General features: G+C 49.0%; 1 protein-coding gene across 3 annotated transcripts in view; it reads right to left on the reverse strand.

The window, feature by feature from the left end:
- Nucleotides 1-1,238: 1,238 nt before the first annotated feature.
- Nucleotides 1,239-21,329, reverse strand: part of XRCC6 (X-ray repair cross complementing 6) — a 29,592-nt gene continuing 9,501 nt past the window's right edge. For 2 of the 3 annotated variants that reach the window (XM_085862275.1, XM_085862276.1), the window contains exons 5-13: nucleotides 20,455-20,688; nucleotides 14,024-14,204; nucleotides 12,859-13,045; nucleotides 6,332-6,500; nucleotides 5,973-6,134; nucleotides 5,697-5,826; nucleotides 5,377-5,477; nucleotides 4,146-4,253; nucleotides 1,239-1,629 (exon numbers count right to left, since the gene is read on the reverse strand). In XM_085862275.1, the coding sequence (XP_085718401.1) occupies nucleotides 1,424-1,629; nucleotides 4,146-4,253; nucleotides 5,377-5,477; nucleotides 5,697-5,826; nucleotides 5,973-6,134; nucleotides 6,332-6,500; nucleotides 12,859-13,045; nucleotides 14,024-14,204; nucleotides 20,455-20,688 (1,478 nt within the window). In that variant the 3' untranslated portion in view covers nucleotides 1,239-1,423. The remainder of the gene's footprint in view (nucleotides 1,630-4,145; nucleotides 4,254-5,376; nucleotides 5,478-5,696; nucleotides 5,827-5,972; nucleotides 6,135-6,331; nucleotides 6,501-12,858; nucleotides 13,046-14,023; nucleotides 14,205-20,454; nucleotides 20,689-21,329) is intronic. The other variant, XM_085862274.1, reaches the window with a different exon arrangement.

Genomic DNA, 21,329 nt, shown 5'->3' on the forward strand with positions numbered 1-21,329 from the left:
GAGCTGACACACACGATTGTGAGATAAGACAAACACAGCCACCGAGCTTGGGGGAAGTGCCTTCACTGCCCTGACCTCGCTTTTCTCACCACACTCTGCGGAGCATTTCCTTCTCCCCATGGATGCCGACCTCTAGTTATTTGTCCGTGCTCTATCTTTTCAAAGGGTGAACGCCAAGAAACAAAGCCACACGTATAAGACTGATTCCGGGCCGAGCAACACTCAGCTATAAGGAGTGGCTGAGGGAGACACGGCTTTGCACCTTAGAAAGGAAGTGGTTACAAGGCGATATGTTCGAGACGTTGAAGCTAATGAAGAGTTCTTCAGCACCATCGACTGATATGGCCAGGGGCCATAGCCTGAGAGTAAATAAGAGGAGAGTGAAGACCGTAGCAAGGTGAAGGTATTTCATTTTGGGAGTAGTTAATGCATGGAATGGTCTTCACGAAAGGTAGGGACAGCAGAAAGAGTAGATAAGTTTAAATTTGAGTTAGATAGGTCGAGAAGCATTGGATACAGAGAAGGACAGGAATGGTAGGTAGCCGAGGTACAGATAGCTTGGTGATTCTATACCCGGGTCATGATAGTGTCTCAAGAGGTGAATGTGTTGCCTGTGTGTTCATTCCTCACTTTCCAACTGTGGTTTGCATCCCCAAAACCACCTCCAATCATTTTTCATAATATATGTTCGTCACACTATACATGTGCTTTCTCCACTATTCTCATCACCACTCCATCCCTTCCCCAAGTGAATTTAGGTTGATAAACTGATTGAATTGATGTGGCGCCGTCATAGTGCAGGCTTGATCGGCCGAATGGCGTTTTCCTGCATTGTAATTATTTAACTCAAGTTTCCTCCCATTCCTCTGTCTGTCTGTCTCTCTTCCTTTCTTGTCCGTTTGTTTCCTTGTTTAAAGTGTCCAACTGTTGCCTCGCTCTCAGTTCATACCCACCGTCACCTCGCTTCGATCTTGTAAAGAAAAGCCCATGTATTGATCGAAATGTTTCCCAATCCATACGATTACTGCCCCAGCTACTGGATCCATTGTAATGCCCTGTGGAAACCTCCATCTCACCATCAAAATTATTCCCATTTTTTTTTTTACCTTGTGCTGTTTGGTGCCGATTCCGTCTTTGCACAAATTCCTTTTCTGTCCTCCACAGTGGTGTCGGTAGCAGTTTCAGCAGCACCTCCACCATTGAATTAAAAATCTATTTTCAAAATGATATAAAAGAAGTCTGCAAACAGCTTTTATTTAAAGTATAGATGAAAAAGGACTTTCCATGAAGACGACGAACAACACGTGTTAAAACGAGTAACAAATCAAATCAAAAAAGGTAATTTGTCAAACTTGCATTTCAGCTTTTTCCTTACATCACGTGAATTTAAGAATCATTTTCAGCATTGAGTACTCCCGACTTGTTAAATCAAGAAGTGTTTTGAGATTGCATCCACCAGCTCCTGCTTGCGTGCACCTGCCGGGATGACTATGCCATACGTGCGACATACATCCTGCAGCCCCTTCACAGTCAATCGGCCTACTGTGCCCTCCTTTGCCATCGCCTGCAAGTCTTCCTTACTGCCCACTGCCATTGGTTTCTTGGCGGGCGCACTGCCTCCTGCCATTCCTCGAAAGAACAGGACCGCAGCATGACTCGAGAGTTCACCAAACTGGAAAGTCTTGTACAACAATCATCATGTGAGGACAAAGTTGGGGTTCGGAGGGGGGAGGAGGGCAAAGATGGAGTAGAGTTGGCAGAGAGAAGTTGAGACTGTGGGCGGTGAGGGGGTTGAGGAATTTTGGCGGGGTGGGGGTGGAGGTAAGTGCTGCAGGATTGGAAGGGTGGGGGGGTTGAGGTAGGTGTGTGGGGGGGGGTCGAGGTAGGTGTGTGGGGGGGGGGGGGGTCGAGGTAGGTGTGTGGGGGGGGGTCGACGTAGGTGTGGTCGAGGTAGGTGTGTGTGGGGGGTCGACGTAGGTGTGGTCGAGGTAGGTGTGGGGGGGGGGGGTCGACGTAGGTGTGGTCGAGGTAGGTGTGGGGGGGGTCGAGGTGGCGTGGTGGGGGGGGTCGAGGTAGGCGTGGTGGGGGGGTCGAGGTGGGCGTGGTGGGGGGGGTCGAGGTGGGCGTGGTGGGGGGGTCGAGGCGGGCGTGGTGGGGGGGTCGAGGTGGGCGTGGTGGGGGGGTCGAGGCGGGCGTGGTGGGGGGTCGAGGTGGGCGTGGTGGGGGGGTCGAGGTGGGCGTGGTGGGGGGTCGAGGTGGGCGTGGTGGGGGGGTCGAGGTGGGCGTGGTGGGGGGGTCGAGGTGGGCGTGGTGGGGGGTCGAGGTGGGCGTGGTGGGTCGAGGTGGGCGTGGTGGGTCGAGGTGGGCGTGGGGGGTCGAGGTGGGCGTGGGGGTCGAGGTGGGCGTGGTGGGGGGTCGAGGTGGGCGTGGTGGGGGGTCGAGGTGGGCGTGGTGGGGGTCGAGGTGGGCGTGGTGGGGGGTCGAGGTGGGCGGGTCGAGGTGGGCGTGGTGGGGGGGTCGAGGTGGGGTAGGTGTGTGGGGGGTCGAGGTGGGGTGGGTGTGTGGGGGGGGTCGAGGTAGAGGTGGGTGTGGGGGGTCGAGGGAGAGGTGGGTGGGGGGTCGAGGTAGAGGTGGGTGTGGGGGTCGAGGTAGAGGTGGGTGTGGGGGGTCGAGGAGAGGTGGGGTGGGGGTCGGGGTAGAGGTGGGTGTGGGGGGATCGAGGAGGGTGGGTGGGGTGGGGGATCGGGGTAGAGGTGGGTGGGGTGGGGGTAGAGGTGGGTGGGGTGGGGGGATCGAGGAGGGTGGGGTGGGGGGGTGGGGTGGGGGATCGAGGTGGGTGGGGTGGGGGATCGAGGAGGGTGGGGTGGGGGATCGGGGAGGGTGGGGTGGGGGGATCGAGGAGGGTGGGGTGGGGGGATCGAGGAGGGTGGGGTGAGGGGGGGATCGAGGAGGGTGGGGTGGGGGGGGGATCGAGGAGGGTGGGGTGGGGGGGGGGGGATCGAGGAGGGTGGGGTGGGGTGGGGGTCGAGGAGGGTGGGGTGGGGGGGGTCGAGGAGGGTGGGGTGGGGGGTCGAGGAGGGTGGGGTGGGGATCGAGGAGGGTGGGGGGTCGAGGAGGGTGGGGTGGGGGGGTCGAGGAGGGTGGGGTGGGGGGGGGGGATCGAGGAGGGTGGGTGGGGGGGGTCGAGGAGGGTGGGGTGGGGGGGGGTCGAGGAGGGTGGGGTGGGGGGGTGGGGTGGAGAAGGGTGGGGTGGGGGGATCGAGGAGGGTGGGGTGGGGGGGATCGAGGAGGGTGGGGTGGGGTGGGGGGATCGAGGAGGGTGGGGTGGGGTGGGGGATCGAGGAGGGTGGGGTGGGGTGGGGGATCGAGGAGGGTGGGGTGGGGTGGGGGGTCGAGGAAGGTGGGGGGGGTCGAGGAAGGTGGGGTGGGGTGGGGGGGGTCGAGGAAGGTGGGGTGGGGTGGGGGGGTCGAGGAAGGTGGGGTGGGGTGGGGGATCGAGGAGGGTGGGGTGGGGTGGGGGGATCGAGGAGGGTGGGGTGGGGTGGGGGGGGGGATCGAGGAGGGTGGGGTGGGGTGGGGGGGGTCGAGGAAGGTGGGGTGGGGTGGGGGATCGAGGAGGGTGGGGTGGGGTGGGGGGGGGATCGAGGAAGGTGGGGTGGGGTGGGGGGGTCGAGGAAGGTGGGGTGGGGTGGGGGATCGAGGAAGGTGGGGTGGGGTGGGGTGGGGTGGGGTGGGGGGGATCGAGGAGGGTGGGGTGGGGTGGGGTGGGGTGGGGGGATCGAGGAAGGTGGGGTGGGGTGGGGTGGGGTGGGGTGGGGGGATCGAGGAGGGTGGGGTGGGGTGGGGTGGGGTGGGGTGGGGATCGAGGAGGGTGGGGTGGGGTGGGGGGATCGAGGAGGGTGGGGTGGGGTGGGGGATCGAGGAGGGTGGGGTGGGGGTCGAGGTTGGTGGGGGGGTTGAAGTAGGTGCTGTGGGGGGGGGGTTGAAGCCTTGGTTTGTGAGGAGGTAGTTGGTGATGACTTGGTCACATTCTACATTGCACGGATGTTCTGCAGGTACCTACTCATACTTGTATAACTCTCATGCCTTTCTACAATCGTATAAAGTATGTTAAGGCAGGCGTATGCTCAGAACAAAAGACTCACCAGCCTTTTTCTTGTTCACATCACGCAGGTAATTTGGTGGGAAAGTCATCTCTGCCAATTCCCTGAGCAATTGTCCTGCACGTTTCTCAATCCTTTCGGTTGGTGGAACTGTCAAGAGAAAAACAGCAGATGCAAAATGTTTTTATTTTATTTTTAAACTTGCAAGCAGACATTTAAAAATTAATAAGGTCAATTTTGTTCATCCAATTCCTATTAAAAGACCATTAAATAATCCCAGTTACTATTGTTATGGCACCTACGGCAGTGTAAAAAAAAACAAACAAACAAACTAGAACTGCACTCGGAAGAGCACATACTTCCGCCAGGCAGAACAGTTTACGTTTTGTATCCCACTGATAGGCCGGATCTCCATCCAGACCTGAACCAAAATCTCATTGGCTTGTTCTTGTCACCGACACAACTCATCCACCTCGTTTCTTCCGATTCCATCCATAACTTTTTAAGATATCAATCGATACAATATATAGTTTTTGGTCCCATCTCTCAATGGTGAAGAAGTACTTTAAAAAATTATCGTATCTGGATCCGGATCTTCAAGATCTAATCAATTCATCCTCGTCACACACCCAACCTGTCCACCAAGTTTTGTCCTAATCCCTCCACAATATTTTAAGATATCCTGCTTACAGACAAACAGGGGTGAAAACACAGGCTCCCTGCACCTTCGGTGGCGGACGTCGACACACGTCAACTATCGACCACTTTTCATGTTGTTACAAAACTCTGAGGTTCTTTAATCGATCAATGTCCAACCAGTGGGTGGGTGGAGGCCAAACTTCTGTTTATTTCAGAAATAAAGCACAAGCGATACAAAAACTATGCCTGGTGTTGGCTTAATGGTTTGGGTGGTGGGTTTGGGATCCCAGAGTCCTGAGTTCAAATCCCACTCAGCTGTTGAATTAATACCAGGTGGGGTTGACTCTGCCCGTCATCCTTCCGAGGTCAGCAAAATGAGTACCAGCTTGCTGGGATCCTGTGTTGGAGTGGCGACCCGTCCAGGATTGCACCCAATAGCCAAGGAGACTGCTGAGGCAGCAGCAATGCTCTGCACAGAGTATTGTCCCAATGGATGGATGGATGGATACAAAAACTGGCATCGTACACAGCAGAGGAATTGATGATTGGCTCTTCCTCTCCCACTACTGTCACTTCTTCCTTCACCATTTCTATATACACTTCGTCCAAGAACATTCACAAAAGCAGGACTTACGTGTGTAGTCTTGAACAGCCTCCGCAACGTCCTGATCCAAAGCCAGAGCTTCAAGGTTGTTGAAGTGCGTTTGAAGCACGGGATTACAAAAGCTCTGGGGCCTGTGGGAAGGTCACAGGGATGAAGATATCGTGCAAGGTCAATGAGCCAAACAGTTCACACGATCATTACACTGCACCTGTTTACGTTACACTTCCAGCATCGTCAGGAAGATGTGCCGATATCGATTATAAGCTTTGAATTGCAAACATGGCGACAGGTGAAGCTCACTGGTGTCGAAGGAACAAGTAAACCGTACGAATGATGATCCCAGCACTCACGTGAAAGAAAAGCTGAGCTTTTGTATCATATTTTTGGCTTTAGCCACAAGTTCTGGTTTCACAGGTACCACGGGTGTCTCCTCCACAGTCATGATGTCATCAGCGAAGGGCAGAAAGATCATGTGAAAACCTGCACAGGCCGACCGACGCTCGAGTCAAAGGAGCACCGGCTTTCCGCATCAACCGTGTCCATTCATTCCTTTCCTTTCCCTCCAATTTTTTAAAAGGGAATCGTGTGGAGTGAGGCTGGAGCAGAAAGGAAATGGTCAGAATCACCTCCAGGCATCAGCTGCACGTTTTGCTCATCCACCTCTTCTTCCTGCGGCACGAGTGCTACGAATCGTGGTGGCAAGTTTTTCCGCGCGGTATAACGGCAGAGTGCAAACACCCGCCTCGCCGAGCACCGCTCGAGCAGCGCCACAAACAGTCGCGTGCTTCCTGTCATGATACGTGAACAGCAGAAACAAAAATTCCTCACGCACTTCATTCGGAACATTTGGACCTGCAAGTCGTGATGTGAACTCGCGGGTCGCTCCGTCGTATCCAATTACTGAGCTAAGACTGCAGTCTGAGAGGTCTCAGATGGCAACATAATCAGGTTTCAGATGGCAAACAGCTTGCACATCCGACTGTACCTGTGATGGAGCTCTCATCTGGATACAGAAACTGGGCAGGTCGCACGTGGTCTTGTGGTTTGAGTGCGGTCAACGGTTTGAACCCGATGAGAAAGAGTCCTTGCTCGAAAAACCTGCACACCTCCTCAGTCTCATCACGCTCAAAAACAATCTGCCGTTTTCCATAGGTCTGCAAGGACACACAAAATGCATCACCCAACTGGTCTCGTCACCGTATGCTACATCAGAATCATGAGCTATTGCATTTCTCTTGCGGAAGACCTGGTCTGGTCCAACTCTCGTTTGGAGGTATGCAATTGTTTTTTTTTTTTTTAAATCTTATGATGCCGTTACAACAGATACGAAACGAGGATGGATCTTAATGAGGGAAGGTGATGATCTGATGCTTGACCCAAAGTACCATCCAAAAGGTGCGATAGTACGGAGTGCAATTGTACAATCGATGTCCCTGCTGGCAAAACGGAAGCAGGAAGAAAGTTTATGATCCAAGCTTAATGGAAATTAAAACACAGGAACTCCCCTGCTGCCCCCCCCCCCCAGCACCTAAAAGTGTCATCACAAAAGTGAACATTTAGATCTTTCGTGACAACTTACTGGTACATCAGACAATCTCAGAATGTCGCATTCAGTGGATTAACATCAATTCAAAATAAAAGTTTTTAAACGAGGAATAGTTTCAAATCCACCATTTTGAAGTTCCGAGCATCATCTCGTAACAATTTCAGGGTATAAATTAACATTTTCCTCAAACCAGACGAGGATAAAAAAAAATTTCTCCAAATGGCAAATCCTCCATTCTGGATTTGGTGATGACAAACGTCCCCACAAATGTCTCCCGCTCCATTTGGTTCATCTGATCATGTGCTCGTGAAGGTCAACAGCTCTCTGGCTATTATCAGAGATTTCACTCGGGCAGAATGGTAGGGACTGCAAGCAGCCATCTCTATTCAGGACTGATGTCCCATATCTATGACTCCCGAAGTAAACTCAACCTGGGAATTCTTCCCCAGAAACCAGTTTTTTTTTTTCTGGCTCTGTCTCTGTCTCACAGATTCATCCCATCTTGACTTCAATCATCCTGCCCTTCTTCCCACCTACGGTACACCGAATCCTGTGGTGCGGCAATCGCTCTCAAACAATTTGCCTTCTCTTCCTGGAATGCAAACCCAACCCACGGCAATCTCAGGTCAATCCACAAAGCGGCAACAAGTGTGTGTCCACCATCAGGAGAACCTGAAAACAACATCTGTGCAACCTTTGGCATGAACTTTCAAACTTGTCTCCCTCCTCGAAAACCTGGCGGGGCCTTGTTACGTCCACCACCTAAAAGTGGGTGGAGGTTATGTTTTCACCCCTGTCTGTTTATCTGTGAACAGGATATCTCAAAATGTTGTGGACGAGTAATGACGAAACTAGGTGGATGAGTTGGGTCGGTGACAAGAACAAGCCGATTCGATTTTCGTCAAGGTCCGGATGTCGATACGGCCAATCAGTGTGATACAAAACGTAAAGTGTTCAGCCTGGCGGAGGTATGTGCTCCACTGAGTGCTGTTCGAGTCAAGTCCGTCTGGAGTATGCTCCACTTCCATCCCTTCCCTCACTTCAAATGGCACCACAGCGGACTCCTCTCATGAGAAGGTCGAATGCCTCAATTCGGTGTTTGCTTCCAACTATTGTGTCCCCAACCCGTCACTCTCTGGATCCATCCGGTCCAGTCGAACCCAACTGCTCCTGGAATCTGTCTTTTGCACCTGAGAAGGTTTCTTCAATCCTGGACTCTGATTCTGCAACTGGACTGGCAGCTCCCTCATCTTAAAAACTGCTCAGCCGCTCTTCAGATCAGTTCAGGTATGGGAGCATGTGCCGGAGCAGCGCGTCGCTGTGTCCACTTTCCACCGGTACCCCAGGAACCTCCGTCTGGCCATCCCCCAGGCAGATGTCTGACCCATCCTCATTTCTGAGAATCCAATCGACCTGCTGCAACCACGAGGCACGTGGTCGGCCCGTTGGCCGCCTCCACTCACGAGGCTCCCTTGCTGAGAGAATCTGGTGAGCAGGATCAGCGTCAGGAAAAACGAGCCACATGTCCATACAGCTGCCGCTGACACTCAAGGACTATGCAGGAAACAAATCTCATCCGAGTCTCACTCAGCAACAGCTCGTTGCATACAACGTCCGACTAGTGATAGCCAAGGATTCTCCGAAGAGACCTGGTACCAAATGAGTTCAGTCTCCATCACAGATCCCTGGTCAGAGTCCAAGTCTCTCATCCGTAGAGCAAGACCAGAAGCACCAAAGGACCTGAAGACTCAGACTTTCGTCATCCTGCACAGGTACCAACAGCACCAACCCCATGATCCGGTGAATCCATGACTCCCCAGGCCCGACCGAGACAGCCATTGACCTCTGGCTCACAGCCAGCGGAGGCATGAATATCACTGCCAAGGTAAGTGAATCACTCCGTGACCTCAATATCCTCACCATAAACAGGTTCAGAAAAGATAGCAGCATCCGAGGTGTGATTTAAAGCCTGGATCTGTTTTGACCCAAGAAACCCGTAATCCCAATGGCTCCGACACCTCATTCAGCACCTCGAAGGCCCCGAAAAGGATATCCAGTCTCTGCCAAGATGACTGCATCATCTGCGAAATCAAGGTCTTGACATTCCCAAACGATGCATGAAGCTTGATCTCTCTGACATCCTCCCCAGAATCCAGTCCATACAAGTCCTAAAAAGTGTGGGGGCCAATTCACACCCCTGATGAACTCCAGTAACAACTGGAAGTAAGTCAGAGATGGAACCACCACATCTCACAGCACTGTCAGTACCAAAGTACAGTTCGGACATCAGATTAATCACTTGTGGTGGCACCCCACGAAGACCAAGAATCCTCCAGAGGGCATCTCAATTTACTGAATTGAATGCTTTACAGAGATAAACATAGGCTGCAAGCAGCTCCTGCCGAAACTCTCGTCTGCGTTCGGTGAGGATCTGAAGAGCAAGGATATGGTCAATCGTTGACCTCTTTGGTGAAATACCTGACTGCTCTGGACGCTGGTGCTCAAGCAGATGGTGGCGAACCCGATCAAGAATTATCCGAGCAAAGACAATGCCCGGCACTGAGAGCAGCATCACCCCTCAGTAGTTATTGCAGTCCTGGCACTCACCTTCCCTTTCCAGAGAGGGACAACAAGGCCCCTCGTCCAGTCAATTGGAATGACGCCTGTGTTCCAAACAGAGCACAGAACTGCACGCAACGACACGAGTGCAGCATTTCCACCAGCCTTGAGAACTTCAGCATGGATGCCACAGATCCCAGGAGCTTTACCCCATTTCAACCGGTTCACCACAGCCTGTTTCCACAAACGAAGGTGGATGACAGTTGATTAGAGGGTCAGCATTTGAGATAGTAACACCCCTGACATCAAACTCAACAGCTGGTGGGGCAAACTGTTACAGACGCTCAAAGTAACTGGCCCAGCAGGCCTTCACTTTGGACTGCTCCATAAAGAGCTCACCATCCTCCGCTCTAAATGCAGTGCATCGAGAGACGGGCTTGGAGGAACGCAATGCACAAAATTCCCCTGCAAGCAGGATGATCATCCCTTGACCACAGGTGATTCTCTACCCCCTCACAGATTCCTCGCACCCTCCTTGTCCACCCTCAGTGCACATGCAGTTTTACGCATCAACTCCCTGAACAGCTCAGATCTGCCATTAAGCATTGCCCAGCGACTCTGTTCGTGGTATCCAGTGTCCCTTGAGACACAAAATTCTTCTTCGCCCCATAGCGAGTTCCAAGACATCTTCCGGCAACATCAAGGATGGTTGTCTTGAAGGCACTCGACGACTCTTCAGGATTCCCCAAAGCACCTAACCCCTCCCCCCAAATCCCCCTGGAGCTCAGATTTTAACAGAGACAGGTGATTATCCTCTCTTAGCGATGGGACATTCCAGGCACCCACCCGAAGGGACCACCTCAGGTTTAACCCAAGGAGACCACTGTCTGGTAGACAACACCTCAGCACCACTCTGCCACACACCACCGTAATCTGACACAGGAAGTTTACCCCGTGCTTTTCCTCCTCTCAAAGAATGGGGGTCCTGAATGCTTTGCCCCAATCCCGTCATCCGGGGAGCTGCCCTGCAAAAGGAAGCAGCACAGGAGGTACACCCACGGAGTTGGTTTTCAGTTTTCTTTGCGTTTATGGGTTTCGGAATGAAGTGTTTTATGGTGGCCGGAGTGCAAATCCTGCCACCAACATCCTAAAAGATAAGGAACCCAACTGCAGGAGGATGTCCGCAGATACAGTTGGGCACGAGATATGGATGGCCGTTGGCTCACAGGGAGCTCCTCCGCCCTACGACAGGTTTTGTTTTTAATCCTGCTGGGTGTCCACATCCAAACACCATCCTCACCAGAAAACCTGGTGGGGGAGATGGTTTAGTCGCCGACAACCCGACCATGGAACAGGTTAGTACAGGTTTACATGGTCCCTGTTACAAGTCACAGATCTAATCTGGCCTGACCTGAACTGACAAAAACTGCCACTCTTCAACTTCCTCTTTCTGCCCTTTTCACCTTGTCATTTACCCCATGTCATCTTCCATCTGCTTGCAAATCAGCAATCACTGAATTACATAAACTAGAACAGCAATCGGTAGAGTGCATACCTCTGCCTGACTGAACAGTTTACGTTTTGTATCCCACTCATCGGCCGGATCTGCATCCGGACCTTAAGTAAAATCTAATCGGCTTGTCCAAGTCACCTTCCCAATTAATCTACCAAGTTTTGTCATAATCTGTCCACAACTTTTTGAAACATCGTGCTGTATATCGTTTTTCACCCCATCTCCAAATGGTGAAGAATCACTTCAAAAGTTCATAACTTTCTCGAATCGGATCCAGATCTTCACCAAAATTAAATAAATTTGTCCTCGTCGCACACCCAACGTGATTTGTCCATAACTTTATGAGATGTCCTGCTCACAAACAAACAAACACACAGGGGTGAAAAGACAACCTCCGTTCTTCGGTGGCGGAGGTAAAAAGTTGCAAAAAACCGATCCCTTAAACTACGGGCCTATTAGCATGGAATTGATCATCGCTGTTTATATGGAATCCTTCCTTTAATCTGACGACCTCATCTCGGATCAACAATTTGGATTCAGATCAGGTCACTCCACCTGAGACAAGCTGCTTCCACTAACTCAACAATGGATGGAGGCCCTCAATGTCAGACATGAGATCAGGGCCGTCTCTCTGGACATATCTTCTGCTTTTGATACAGTCTGGCATCCTGCCTTGCTCTCCAACTGTCTGCCTATGGAATCCAAGGCCAACACCACACATGGCTTACCAACTTCCTCTTCTCTCATAGTCACCGTGTGGCTCTCAACGGAATCGTATCATCTCTGCAGGGAGCACACGGTCCACCATCAATTCTTTTATTTTTTTTTGGTGAGACTACCTAAATCCAAAATCACTGCTTACCTCCACTCTTTCATCCTGCCTGTGGAACCAACTTCCACATCCTCTTCAATTTCATTCTTCCATCCAGGTCTTTAAGACGGCTATTTACCACAATCTCAGATCATCCCCCATCCAATATCATTAATTTTTTTTCCCTCAATTAGCCCCCCCCCACCCTCTCAAGCCCACCTTTCCTGAGAGTTTGCTCCATATTGTCCACCCAGTAGTCCTCCCCACACCCCTTATTTGTCAAAGTATCCCTCTATTTTGTCCTTCAACCCTGCTGTTGGTGTGTCTCTCTGTCTCTGTCTCTGTCTCTGTCTCTGTCTCTGTCTCTGTCTGTCTGTCTCTCTGTCTGTCTGTCTGTCTGTCTGTCTGTCTCTGTCTGTCTCTGTCTCTCTCCATATCCATTTATTCTGTTAGGTCCTGTTCCATTCTATGTTCTCGCTCTTCTATGAGCCTTGACCTTGTATACAATTTTTTTTATTTTTTCCAATTTCAATTTTTTTATTTAAACTTCAACTTCAAGGATGCCATTTGGTCCATCAAGCCTACGCTCCGATTTGTTTTGAAATGCTGAGTTTGTCCATGCTCCATCCTTTTCAAATGCTGAGCATAAAGGAAGAAAGCAGCATGCACCGTTTATAAGGTCTTTGGTATAACTCAGCTCAGGTTCAAATAAAACCACTGATCTCCCAGACTCAGACTCGTCTGCGTTTGGGAGGTTGGTGGTTTGAACCCTGGCCGAGTCCTACCAAAGACTTTATAAACGGTTAAATGGAACGTGCTGCTTTCTTGCTCCAACCACTACTCCACTGCGTCCGGTTGAAAGATCGTTTATCAAAATTTAATGCAACGGGGGATGTGTCCTCAGACATCACACTGGGCACCATGACTCCACCAGAACGACATCGCTGCACATTTCGAATAATCTGAAGTTGATAGTTTCTGATGCCATTTAAACCATCAACAGGAAAAATGAGAAAAATTGCCTTCACGTTTTTGCGTTTTCTGCGATGATAACCATGAATTGATATGGTCGACGAAACTCACCTGAGCCTTCTTGATGTCATTTCGTAGCATAAGGCGTGCAGTCTGTGCGTGGTATAGTCGGGTCTTACTTCGCACCGGCTCATTGCTCGATCGCTTGAGTTTCACCGAGGTAGGTTTTGAAGCAGAACGCACAAGGATGTACACACCAACTCCCAACTTCACATCACCGCCTAGGGTCATTACCAGCCTACGGTATACGCCACAACATGGAAAATCACACCATGAGTAGTCGAGGAAAGGTAAACTGAGCAAGAGGCCGGATTATCATTCCTACATCTAATCCACATTTGATTATGAGCCTGTTGACTTGAAAAGGTACAGTGATAAAACATTCCATTTTGTACGTTACTGATAAGTGCTGAAGTTAGAGATAGAGCGAAACCCCTTGCTAATGAGATGCATCCCTCCAATGATTACTTGTGGGCAATGTCGTTATGTTCTGAAAATGAAAATAGTTTGAACAGGGAAGCGAGAACTATTCCGGCATTTTATGTTTGAGGCCAAACGTCTGATAACTCAACATTGAGATTCCAAACAGAAACTAGAGCTAAGTCGATGGCGTGCCATCTCAAATCTCCACGCTTCCTTCCGAAAGCAAAGTTGAAAGATGGCAAAACGTTCCACCAGGAACAACCCAATATAAATGTTTGAGGTAAAACAAATAAATAAATAAATAATTCCCCGTTTTGACCCTCGTGACCCTAAGACACGGGGGTCAAAACGGAGGAGACAGCACACAGGCAGAAAGTAACTCTTGGGGCATGACCAGGGGGTCAAATCAAACTTTTTTTTTGTTTTACATATTTCATGCGTCTCCCAGTGTTGATTGCATATATACAAAGTTTCTTTTAAAAAAACATGTTTTAAAATGTGCCCATAATTGCATTTTTTGGGACTTGACTCCAATTTTTGGGGGACTTTTTTGTTGGGACTTTTGACCCCATCACAGGAAATGGGGTTAAAAATGATACTGCTCGCACCTTTGGGCCATGTGATGATCATAACTCTCAAGTTTGGTGAATTTCTGCCCAATCGTTTAGGAGACTGTGACAGACGGACAGACAAATGGAGTCAAATACAATATTTCTCCCGTTTGTTTGTTTTTTTTAAACTCGAGGGGATAATGACCCAGAAAAAGAGAGAAGTTCCTGTTGCATCTGCTCACCTGGCCTGGGTTCTTCGCCGACTTTGCCGCAACTTCAGACGTAATTGGAGGTCGTCCAACGTAGAAGCAGGCTCTGCATCTTGCACGACGTCACTCTGATCGTGCGATATCACGTCGCAGTAGAACAGAGAAAGATCAAAAGAGTGGGGTGTGCCCAGAGGCAACAATGCCAGCTCTTCGCCTGTCCAGATCCAGAAAATAACAAAACAAAACGGTTTTTTTTTTAATTCAGGGCTTTATAAATAGAACTAGACCTAAGTTGACGGTGCACCATCGCAAATCCCTATGCTTCCCACCTGAAGCAAAGTTGAAAGATGGCAAAAAGTTCCACCAGGAATGACTCAATATCAAATTTTGAGTTAAAAAAATTGTTTTCACCCCTGTGACTCCAAGTCCCCACCCCTCTGGGGCAGAACCGCTGGTGAAATCCAAAACATCATCACACGTTTCATGCTTCCCTCATTGTTGATTGCAAATACAAAGTTTCATTTAAATAAGTGCCAGTAAATGTGTTTATTGGAATTTGACATTTTGGCCCCACTTCAGGGTCCAAGGGGGTGGCACCAAAATTATACTGCTCTCACACCTTCTTGCCATGTGATGACCAGAACTACCAAGTTTGATGAATTTTTTTTCAACAGTTTAGGAAAAGATAGCGTGATGGACGCACACACAGATGGCACCGATTACAAAACAAAACTAGAAGGGAACTTGGTACAGCGCATGCCTCCGCTACACAATGCCTGATCCAGTAGAACATATCGGGACCAATACATTTTTGAAATATCATGCTATTATATCATTTTTGGCCCAATCTCTCAATGGTGAAAAATCAATTTCTAAAAAAAAAAAAAAAAAAAAAAAAAATAAAAATAAAAATAAAAAAAAAAACCTTGTATCCGGATGTGCATGTGGATCTTCACCAAAATCGAATCAATTGGTCCTTGTAACACACACAACCTGTCAACCAAGTTTTGTTACGAATCTGTCCACAACTTTTTGAGAAATAGTGCTATATATTGTTTTTTATGCCTGGTGCTGGCTTAATGGTTTGGGTGGTGGGCTTGAGATCCTAGGATCCTGAGTTCAAATCCCACACAGCTGTTGAATTAATACCAGGTGGGGTTGACTCTGCCTGTCATCCTTCTGAGGTCGGCAAAATGAGTGCCAGCATGCTGGTATCTTGTCTCGGAGTGGCGACCCGTCCAGGATTGCGCCCAATAGCTCAGGAGACTGCTAAAGCAGCACCAACGCTCTGTACAAAGTATGGTCCCAATGGATGGATGGATGTTGTTTTTGGCCCTATCTCTCAATATGGAAAAATCACTAAAATTCTCGAAGCCAGATCCGGATTTTCACCAAAATCTAATCAGTCCTTCCTTGGCACACACCCAACATGCTCGCCTACTGAATTGCAACCAAATCCGGCCGAAACTTTTTGATATACCCTGCACAAAACAGACAAACAAATAGACAGGGGTGAAAACATAACCTCCTTCCACCTTAAGGCCCGGTCACACCTTGACGTTTTAGCCAGCGATGGCAACGTGTTAAAATGTATGTAAAACGCTGGCTTACGTTGAACTTTTGATGTTTTTTTTTAAAGATTCGGACGTATTCATAGCGACTTGGTCTTATGTATAACACATTGGTAACGGACACAGAACGTTTCGTTGTGTTATAGATAACTTATACCAACGAATGCTGAACCTGTTGTCGGCCTACACAACCGATGCCCAACGATAGTCTAACTTAGGCATAGCGCGTTACACGCATCGCCGACGATGTCGTGACGTGGCCTATTAAAAGGCTGACGCACAACGATTCGAATCATAACTGCCGTAGAAATGGAAGTGTCAACATCGCGGTCACACCTTGGCGATCTTGCCAGCGTATGCCGACCTAAGAAAAATGTGTCTAAAACGTTGGGGCACGTCAAATACGGTACGAGTAAGTTTGGTATGCGCGAGTACAACGCTAAAGTACGCTATCATACGTCGTAGGAAGTAGAGTACGTCAAGAAATTTTAAACATGTTCAAAATTTTACGACGTACTCGGCGTATGACACACGTTCCGCATGCGATGGGGATAAGTTTTACACACGATATGTGGACGCTTACACACGTCCACAAACGCTACTTATAAGCTACTCTTAAGTCGAAACACGTCGCGGTAATGTCTTTTTTACGCGAAACTTATTTCTAACTTATGTTTGACGTGCTTTGAACCAATTCTTTACGTAGTCCCAACACACATCGACGTATGTAGACGTATTCCAATGACGTCTTCCGGTCGACAAAAAAAAGAAATGAACGTGTTTCTAGCTTACAACTGCCATATAAAGACGTGTTCCTAGCGGTTTTGGGAATTGGTATATAAAAATGCTGCTCATAAAAGGGGAACCCAACAGTGTTTTCGAGTCCTTTTTGAGTCGATGTCCATGTCAGCAGTATCAGTATCAGTATTAGTATTAGTAGTAGTTTGTTCATGTTGGCAGTAGTAGGTGAGTGTGAGGGGGAGGGTGTGGGTTATGATGGATCGTCCTTGCGTCCGCGTGTTCACGGGTAGGAGACATCTTTTCACCATTGTTCGAAGTTCTTCACGGCTAATTTTTTATGGGGCTTTTTCAACAATGAGCTATGGCTTGTTTTTACGATTTAGGTCTATTCATAACGGGTTGGACAAATGCACAATGAACTAATAATATGCATAGAGCGCTTTGATTACTTATAGATACGATATACCAACGAATAATTATCGTGAAGCCGGCGTTCACAAACTATGCCCAACGATAGCCTAACTTATCCATATCGTGCGGCAGTTTATCTTTGTCGGTGACGTAGGGTTTGCTATTCATAGGCTGCCACTCAACGATTAAAATGGCTGCATCTCCACTATTGAAAGTAGACGCTTGCGCTCAACAATTGGATTTTTTTTTTTTACACTCAACGACTTTTAAACGGTACCACTCAGCTATTTTCATTGTTTACAATGAACGATTTAAATTGCTGTCACTCGCCTTTGTTTTTTGACGCTGGGGTTTTGAAATTTGAAGCGTTTCTTCTGAACGTGTTAAAACGCTCAAACTCGACTATTTTAAATAGACGCTGCCGATGGACAATTGGAATCATAGCCAAGCTAGACATCGAAGTGTGAACATCCTCGTCATGCCGAAGAAAAGTTTGAAGAATGCTGCAAATAAGTGTCCTGGCCGTGGCCGTGGACGCTGACGCAAGGACGATCCATTATACCGACGTCTTTCAGCCTATGAGTAACTTAAAAGTAACGTCTGTCGATGTGTGGCAACGATCGCGTAACGTGCCAACAACACGTTAATCATAGGTTAGAAATAAGTTTCGGGTACGCTAAACATTACCTCGGCGTGTCTCAACTTATGATTAACTTACAAGTAGCATGTGTTGACGTCTGTCAACGATCGCAGACCGTGCATACAACTTGTGGCCAGCGTAGTGGAACGTGTGAGTCATACGCCGGCATACGTCGTGAAATTTCAAGCATGAAAAAATTTGAGGACAACCAAAAAGTAAAACGTTTAAAGCCAGCGTACAACGACGTATGGCAGTGTTTTTCAGCGTGCTCTCAATGTTTTCAAAACTTACCCATAACGTATTCAACAGGTGCCAGCGTTTTAGAAAAAAAATTCAAAAATCGGCATACGTTGGCTAAAACGTCAAGGTGTGACCGGGCCTTTAGGTGGTGGAGGTAAAAAGTGGGGATAATAAGGAAATGACCAAAGCATAAGCCAAATTTTTAAGAATACAAAAGAAAGATAGGGGAGGTTAAGAAGAAGAAAGCTCTCGGTAGATTAAGGAGCAAAATTATAAAGAGTTACAGGTTCATGGGCTGATGAAGGATCAAAGAGGAATAGTTAGACAACGACATCACAAACGAAGGGATCAATGGCAGAAAAAGGGTGAGAGGGAGGGTGGGGCAAGAGGGAAGCGTGGGGCAAGAGGGAAGGGTGGGGCAAGAGGGAAGGGTGGGGCAAGAGAGAAGGGTGGGGCAAGAGGGAAGGGTGGGGCAAGAGGGAAGCGTGGGGCAAGAGGGAAGGGTGGGGCAAGAGGGAAGGGTGGGGCAAGAGGGAAGGGTGGGGCAAGAGGGATCAACTAGTCTTAAGAGATTTGCACAGATTTATCCCAACTCGTCTTCAGTTGTCCCACCCTTCCTCCCGCCCATGGTACACTGAAGCCTGTGACGAGGCAGTTGTCCTGAAACAACTTGCCTTCACCCCATGGAAGACAAATCCAACTGAAGGCAATCTCAGTTCCTTCCACAAAGCTCAGAACAAGTGTGTATCTCCCCTGAGGAGAGCCAGGAAAAATATCTTTCCAATCTCAAGTCTGAACTCTCAAACCTGTCTCCCTCCTCCCAGTCCTGGTGGCGTCGAGTTAAGTCTGTTTCTGGTGAATGTTTCCCCTCCATCCCCTTCCTGACCTCAAATGGCCGCACAGCTGACACTACACGTGAAAAGCCTGAATGCGTAAACTCTGTGTTCGCTTCTAAATCTTGTGGCCCAAACCCATCGCTTTCTGTACCCACCTTACCCAGTTGCACCCAGCTGTTCCTGGACACTGTGTCCGTTTCTCCTGACAATGTGGAGAGTTTGCTGTCAAACCTCGACCGATTCTGCAACCAGTCCAGACGGCATCAGCCCACATGTCCTAATAACCTGCTCCTCTGCTCTTGCTCACGCTCTCTCTGTTCTATTCCACCCTCTCATTTGCTCAAGGTCATCTGCCATCTGCTTGGAAATCAGCAAACATTACTGCCCTGCACCAAAAACAGAGCCCTTGCAACTACAGACCAATCAACCTGCTCCCAATCATCAGCAAGGTTATGAAATCCATCATCGCTTCAGACATTAAATCCTTCCTTCTTGGATTCAGAAATGGTCACTCGATCCTGGACTTGCTGCTCCTGCTTTCCCAACAATGGATGGAGATACTCAATGCCAGACATGAGATCACAGCCATCTCCCGAGACATATCACGTGCCTTTGATATGGTCTGGCACCCTGTCCTGCTCACCAAACTCTCTTCCCATGGTATCCAAGGCAATATTCACTCTTGGCTCACAGACTTCCTCTCCTGTCGCAGCCAATGTGTGGCCATTAATGGAGTTCTCTAAAGCCTGTCCAGGCTGGAGTTTCTCAAGGTAGCGTTCTGGGCCCTGTTCTTTTTCTTGTTTTCATCAAAGATCTCTCCGACTCTGGAAAATCCTCTTTATGTCTTTGCTGACGACTCCACCCTCTACCGTACTGTCTGTCAACCCTCAGATCGGCAAGCAACACCCTCTTCACGTTCTGCAGATCTGGATAACATCACAAGCTGGTCCAACACGTGGAACATGTCTTTCAATCCTGACAAATCTCGCACTCTGACTATGTCTCTCCGAAAGGGGACTGGCTGGACCCCCCCCCCCATCCATCAACTCTCTCAACAATCCTCTAGAAGAAGTCCTTTTATTCAAGCTTCTGGGTCTCACTATCTGCCATGATCTTTCCTGGGAAAGCCACATTTCCAACCTCGCCTCCAAAGCCAGTCGTCGATTGGGCATCCTCCGTCGTGCAAAGTCCTTCCTTGGCACACCTGAGCTCCTGACCATATATAAAGCTTTCATCCGCAACCACACGGAGTACTGCTCCCCCCCCCCCTGGGCTGGTGCTCCCACCCTTCTCGGCTTCACACTGTGGAAACCAAGGCAGTTATGATCATTGGTATCTCCCACGATGAGGCTGAATCTTTGGGTCTCTCTCCCTCATTACAGACAAGTCTGTGGTCTTTCTGTCTCCTCTCTGGCCTCCCCCCCCCTCCCGCCACCCGCTCAGTCTGCAATCTGTCCCGCCCATATTTCCGCAGGGCGCTCAAGGTCCGCGAGCAACTACATTCTGGTTAAACTACCAAAATCAAGAATCACTGCTCACCTTAATTCTTTCATTCCTCTTTTTTTTCCCCACCTTTGGAACAAACTCCCACACACTCTTCAATCCCACTCTTCCCTCCAAGTCTTCTAAACAGCTGTTCACCACCACCTCTTTATCTTCCCCCATACAACACCACGATCTTTTTTACCCCTGTTAATCCCCCCCAAACCCACCTCCTTCAAATTCCCTGCTTTCCTTCCTGAAAGTCACTGTAGTGTCCATCTTGTTTACTCTGTGTAACCCACCCCATCCCTCTCCCTTCCACAGATCCACTTATGTCTCTGTTCCCCACTGTTCTGTGCTTCCTTCTCTCATCCCTCTTGTCTCCTGCTTCCCTTGTTATACATTCTGTGTGTTAGCTCTTTTACGAGCCTTGACATTGCATATTAATTTTTTTTTTTTTAAACCCATCACAATACGGTGGGAGACTGAGGGGGGATGAGTTGGACAGATGCTAACGACGTGATATTACAGGCTGATTCTTACCATTTCTCAATAGATCCGCAGCTTTGGTGTGTGCGAGCCTATTGAGCTCACGGTCACCACCATGGGGGTCATCGCGGTTTGTCAGTATTGTTATAGTGCGATGAGCGAGTGTGGCTCGTGCGGATGAGAACAGGTCCCCACATTGCCACAGCACATGGTGCAGGTGGACCAAAGGGGCATGGCCGAGCTTGTAACTCTCAGCCAGGTTCTGCAGTTCCATAATCCGATGAGCAGCTGAGGGAGAAAAAAAACATTTTTTTTTTAAGGTTATTTGTTTTTTTTGTTTTTTTTCCACATTCGTGAAGGTTCGGCCTGCTGTACAGTTCTGAACGTGTAAATCGGACAAAATATAAAGAGGCATGATGCAATCCCGTAGGTGGTTTCCCCAGAAACCCAGAGATCTATGATGTAATACGGAGCCTGTTTTACAAAGGCTCAACCAGCAAAAACAATGTGCAGAACTGCAATTTCCGGGTTGACAAAACGAATACTGTAATTAGGGTTGTGGCGAATTTGAGAACGAGCGATATTAAAGGAGGGCCCCCTCCCCCTTGTAGAACAAAGAAAACCATGTTTTTTTTTTTAAGGTTATATGGGACAAGCAGAGTTCCCGCCCGACGGGCGATCTTGCTCCAAGCATGCAACACGTTCTTCTGACGCATACTTTTTATTTGGGTGGTGTATAGGCAACTGACAGCTCTGGAGAGGCAAAAAAAAGCCAGGTTACGTGCAAGAAGCAAAAACATACCTACGGCTTATAATTCAAAACACCTCACTACACTGGAAAACGTGGGGACAGGAATACTGTACATACTGTAAATGGTGAACAATTACTTGTAATACCCTCCTCCACCTGCTGGCGATGCGACACGATA

This window comes from Eptatretus burgeri, chromosome 17 (assembly GCF_056783735.1).
Source record: "Eptatretus burgeri isolate ZD-2024b chromosome 17, Ebu_testis_v1, whole genome shotgun sequence".
In the NCBI taxonomy this organism is placed as follows: Eukaryota; Metazoa; Chordata; class Myxini; order Myxiniformes; family Myxinidae; genus Eptatretus; species Eptatretus burgeri.